At 47.3% G+C, this 5,888-nt stretch overlaps 1 protein-coding gene across 1 annotated transcript in view; it reads left to right on the top strand.

Annotated features, from left to right (window-relative positions):
- Positions 1-2,662: 2,662 nt before the first annotated feature.
- The window catches only part of MED9 (mediator complex subunit 9), a 14,672-nt gene continuing 11,446 nt past the window's right edge, over positions 2,663-5,888 (top strand). Inside the window, exon 1 of the mRNA XM_017514925.1 lies at positions 2,663-3,007. Within this exon, the coding sequence (XP_017370414.1) occupies positions 2,781-3,007 (227 nt within the window). The 5' untranslated portion in view covers positions 2,663-2,780. The remainder of the gene's footprint in view (positions 3,008-5,888) is intronic.

Here is a 5,888-nt window from a genome sequence, read left to right as displayed (position 1 = left end):
CAGATACTTACTCTAAGTGCTTTACAAGAAAGGCCCATTCAGTCCTGCGAGGTTGCACAGCTGCAAGAAGTGAGGTTAAGCAATTGTCCAGTCATGCAACTCCAAGGAGGCCGAGCTGAGGCTGAAGTCAGACTACTGGGTAACCACTAACCGGACAAGCCCCTGTGAGAAATGGCATAAATCCGCCTGAGAAAGCAATGACCTCAGCGCTTACCTTGTGGCGAGGGGGATGTCTCCTTCACCACAATACTTTCTCCTTGCATATCAATGGAGCACCTGTCTTTCCTGACTTTTCACAGATCAGGTTATAAACAGACACACATTTGTTGTGGCAGTTGCAGCTTTCATGAAACCAGCACAGGTAGTATTTTTCTGACATCCACTTGCAACATTATGAAGTCAGCTTTACTCTTTGCCACTAATTATATTAACTATTTTTAGGGCAAACTGTCAATGCACCATACTGGTTCATGCCTCCTAGGTTTTCAATTTGTTTTCTTTAGCCATATCTATTTATACCTCGAGTGCTTTTCTTTTAAGAGGTGTCCTCATTTTTCTGACAATGATATAGTTGTGGCTCATAATTACCTTATAAAAGATGCTGGGAGGGCAAAGATGACGTGCGATTGCCATGGGGATATTATTGATGAATATTGGATTGCTTTTTGAATTCTGAATTCAAACCCACTTTAACATTTTAAATCATAAAGTTACAGGACTGGTAGGAACAGGAGGTCTCTTTAGTGTCGGTTAAGACCACAGGCTTGGAGTCAGCAAGTTGCGTGGACCCTTAGGCTGGTATCTTAACCATTTAAGTCTTGGTTTCCTCATCTGTAAAGTGGGAATCCTGACATCCATCTTCTAGATCTCTTTTTGTGGATTAAGTGAGACAGTGGCTGTAATTCTGTTCCTTGTATTTTTTATTCCACGGTAGTTGTGGTAATTACTATTATTATTACTTGCTATATCATCTTTCTCCAGATGACTGCAAGGGCATAGAGTCTCTTCAAGCACATCTGGCCGTATTCTAACAGGCCTTTTTCTCCTCCAGGCTCTACCAGGACTCCTAAACTTTCCCTTAGTTGGAGAGGTCCATGGTTAGAAGGAAGAAAACCCTGCAACCTACTCCTTTCCTTTGCTCTCTCTCTGGGGCACCGTGGGCAGCTCTCGCTGCAGAGAGCTGTGCTGAGGCTCTTACTACAGAACCTATACAGTGCTCCTCGCAACAGGACTTCCTTCTGTGGTCCCACTCCCCACGGATCTGCCTTCACACAGCCTTCCCAATGTGCCTGGAAATGTCAGCATTGATCCTTTGCCTGGCCACCTTGCCCTTATCATGCTACATGGATGCAGACCTCTTTGCCTCTCTGTACTGCCCACAATGGTGGACTACAGCAGAACGGGCTCACCAGTTGACAGCTTTCTCCACTCATGTCTTCTATTCACTAACTAAGCTTGGTGGGTGTCCCCATTGCCCAGAACATTATTACATAGCCCGCATATCAAATTTGTTTTGAGAAGCATTACCATAAACCTGTCTCTGGCCTATGATCCCAGGGAGTCCTCATATCAACAAGACCTTTTGGGATCAGCCACGTACGTGAAGTTAGAATGCAGTTTAGGCTGTGCCATAACTCTGAACTAAACATGATTTTAGGGGTGAGGAAACTGGGACCTAGGGGCTTGGGGAACTGGCCTGAAGGTATGGAGAGTACCTGACCTGTCGTTCTTCCAGGATATAATATTCATTCCTTGCACCAATCCTCTCTACCTTGTATTGAAGGCAAGGACAGCCTCCCTGCAACCACACGTACACGTGGCCACCCAGCAGGTGCATACTAAACGTGTGTTGAGTTGGATTATTAGACTCTCAGTGGCCATGCAGCATTGGAGGGACAGCAATCCCTTTGTCTCTGTGTCCTTAAGGCTAAGCAGGAGGTCTCCACCTCTTGCAAAGTGGGCCGGGCGGGGTTTGGAGCCACCAGCCCCGGAGGTCCCTCCTCTCTGGATTCCCAGTGCCTGCGGAGCCCAGGCCTCAACTAGCAGGTAAGTGCCGTCCATGCCTCCCGCAGGTCCAGCTGGTTCTTCTCCAGACTTGGGTGCACTAGGCCAGGCTGTGCCTTACTAATTTCAAGGCTTCCTGTGTTTGTGGCTTTGGGGCCCTCTTCATTGTGTGAATAGGAATAAGAAGATTGTTATTTCGGGCCAGGCGCGGTGGCTCACGACTGTACTCCCATCACTTTGGGAGGCCGAAGTGGGAGGATCACCTGAGGTTCGGAGTTCGAGACCAGCCTGACCAACATGGAAAAACCCCGTCTCTACTAAAAATACAAAATTAGCCAAGCATGGTGGCACATGCCTGTAATCCCAGCTACTCAGGAGGCCGAGGCAGGAGAATCTCTTTTACCAGGGAAGCGGAGGTTGCGGTGAGCCGAGATCGCGCCATTGCACTCCAGCCTGGGCAACAAGAGCAAAACTCCGTCTCAAAAAAAAAAAAGAAGATTGTTATTTCTGAAATAAATCCCCTATTTCTCACTATTTAATCATTTAGTGATCTTGACTCACAACCCAAATCCAGGCACCCCCACTGGACCCACCCACGGCCCATTGCCTAGCAACAGCCTTCCCGCCCCGCCTCCGCGCCTTTGCCCACCGGGTGCTTAGTGCGCACGCTCAGAGCCTTCTTCCACACCCCGCCCCTGCAGGGCGCACGGTGGTGACGTGTACAGTCCGCGACGCTTTCGGTGATCCAACCTCTGGGCTAACCTAACCCCGGCGCCATGGCCTCTGCCGGGGTGGCAGCCGGGCGACAGGCGGAGGATGCTTTGCCGCCAACGTCCGACCAGCCGCTGCCGGACAGCAAGCCACTGCCGCCTCCTCAGCCGCCGCCGCCGGTCGCTGCGCCTCAACCTCAGCAGTCGCCGGCGCCGCGGCCTCAGTCACCGGCCCGCGCGAGGGAGGAAGAGAACTACTCCTTTTTACCTTTGGTTCACAACATCATCAAATGGTAAGAACCTAGGAGAGGACCAGACCTCATACTCCCTCCAGCTTCTTGTCTCACCCTTTTCAGAGCTGCAAGAGGCCTTGGCGCTCTGGGGCACGCCCCCGTCGCACAGTTGGGGAAACTCAGGCTCAGAGCGGGAAGAGGCCTTTCCCAAGACCACAGAAACATTCCATGAGTTAAGCAAACGATTTGGGCCCTGAGAGGTGCGATATCTTTAAGAATAAAGCCAGCTTAGAGACCAAATGCAGACGCTTGTCCAGAGGCTCAAGTGTGCATCCCAGCTATCTTGAGCAAATTAAATCTCTCTAAGGCTCAGTTTTCCCACCTTTACTGTTGGTAATACTTTAGTGTCTTATTTCAGCAGACTCAGCAGATAAGCATCGTCTTCTCTGGGTTGGACACTGCCAGGTGCTGTGGGATGGACATAATAAAAGGGGCCCACTTTTCACCCCCAAAGGTTTCACCAGATAGAAGGGAAAAAAGACATGATTGGGAATAACCCATAATTCAAAAAGATTGAGAGGGGAGCAGCGGCGATGGGAGACGTTGGACTAAACAAAGACACAGAAGTTGCCTCAGATGATTAGACCTACCTGTACTGACTTTGCTCTAACTGTTCTAACAGTACCAAAGGAAATGACTGTCATCCTTTTGGCCAGCATCCAGAGTAGCCTGAGTTTTCAAAGTGAGTCTGTAAAGGAAAAGCCAACAAGAAAACCAGAGTCTCACTGATCACCATGTTTGCCTAAATTTTTATTATTTTTGAGACAGGGTCTTGCTCTGTCAGCCAGATTGGAGTACAGTGGCGTGATCTGGGCTTACTGCAGCCTCAAGCTCCTGGCCTCAAGCCATCCTCCCACCTTAGCCTCCCAAGTAGCCAGAACTGCAGGCATGAGCCACCGCACCCAGCGAATTTTTGTAGAGACGGGGTTTCACCACATTGCCCAGGCCGTAAATTATTTTCATTATGTTACTTCACTATGTGTATCCACGTGATACTAGCTGTAAACGCCTAGGCTTGTGACTCTTATTCAACATTAAAGACCAAAACAAAGTAAATTAAAGGAAAATTAGGATTCCAGTAACATTCAGGTGAACATTAATGTGCCCGTCACTGTTTTACTGAAATAGAATTGTTACTGACATGAAGGTCTTGACTGTTAGTGGCCCAGCCTCATTTGAGTTTAAGCAAACTAGAGGCACTTGCTGTGGGATGACCTGATGCTGTTCTGCCACTTTTCAAACAACTACAAAGGCTTTGTTCTCCCATTAGACTCTGGCTTCACTTGGTGTGAAAATACTGTTTATACGGTAAGGCAGCCTGTTCAGTTTTTGTGAGCCTGTGATAATGATCACAGACAGAAATACATATGCAGCCCCTGTAATCCCAGGTCAGTGCTGGATTATAAAGGGCTTATTCAGATTAACTCCAATTTACTAGTTTTACAAAAAATGTGGAAAAATGAAAACACAAAATGTACACATTCATAAAGACAGCTCTTGAACCCCTGAGAGTATATTCTTGAGCCCTGGTAGAGCAACTGGGTTGGGCTGGCCTTAAAGATGTAGTAGTAAATTTCACTAGAGAGAACAGGCTTTGAAGTTAGACAGCTCTGGGTTCAAACCTGTATACTGACACTTTCTTGCCTTCTAATCTTGATATAAATGCCTAACCTTTTTAGGCCATAATCTTCTTATCTCTAATATGTCCATAGTGGACCTCACAAGATCAGTTTAAATTATGTAATAGCTCTATAATGTGCTGACTGGGTGACGTTGGCAAGTAGCTTAGCTTCTCTGAGCTATGAAATGGGAATACTTAAGTCATAGGATTGTTGGGAGGATGTACTCAAGAGTGTACCTGTGAAACATAGTGGGTTGATCACATGTGCTTGTCTCTGTTCCGTCTAGAAGGACAGAGAAGGGACTTTAAACACACAAACAAACAAAAAGCATAGAACCTCTGGCCGCAGTGGCTCATGCCTGTAATCCCAACACTTTAGGAGGCTGAGGTCAACCAATCGCTTGAGCCTGGGAGCTCAAGACCAGCCTGGGAAACATGGCAAAACTTTGACCCGACAAAAGATACAAAAAAAAAAAATTAGCTAGGCGTGGTGTGTGCCTGCAGACCTGGCTACGTGGGACGCTGAAGTGGGAGGATCACTTGAGCCCAGATCATGCCACTGCACTCTAGCATGGGTGACAGAGTGAGACCTTGTCTCAAAAATACAAAAGCATGAAACCAAAAGGAACAGGACAGGAGATGATTTCCACAAAGTGGATGGCTAGAGCTAATTCATCTGCCAACTCCTAAGCAGCTGGCTTGTTCACCATGACCTACCCCCATATTTCAGGAACTCTAGTGCAAGGACCCTCTGGAAACAGGGGTGAAGGTGGGTCTAAGAACAGGAAGATTACTTAGAAGTCTGTTTAAGAAGGAGGTCTGCACAGTCCTATCCCACTTTCCACTGTTTTACTGTTTTACTCCCAAGCGGCCGGGTGACTACCTTTCTTCCAACTTGGCAGATGGTTAAAATGTTACTTTCCCAAGTTTTATTCTTAGGAAGGAATAAACCAGAGTATCTGGACTGGGGGACACCAGGCACACTGCAGGGGCAGGTGGGGGAGCCATACTGAAAAGAGGGATTAAGAAAAAGTTTGCAGACTGAGGAGTGAGACCGCACCCAAGCCGCCCCCCACCTGGCTTCTAGATTGGCAGCCAAAGAGTGGACGTGCCCTCTCTATGGTGTGTGACCAATTAAGAGAAAAGACCTTGAAAAAAAAAAGCCTAATCAATTAATTCTGAGAAAATGAACAAGCATCACTCATTTACAGAGCTTCCACTAAGCCTTTTAGTGTTTTATTCTTTTTTTTTTTTTTTTTT

Source organism: Cebus imitator, unplaced genomic scaffold (genome assembly GCF_001604975.1).
Source record: "Cebus imitator isolate Cc_AM_T3 unplaced genomic scaffold, Cebus_imitator-1.0 Scaffold538, whole genome shotgun sequence".
NCBI lineage: Eukaryota > Metazoa > Chordata > Mammalia > Primates > Cebidae > Cebus > Cebus imitator.
Note: the sequence above shows the minus strand (reverse complement) of the source record. Positions and strands in the feature narration are given on the sequence as shown.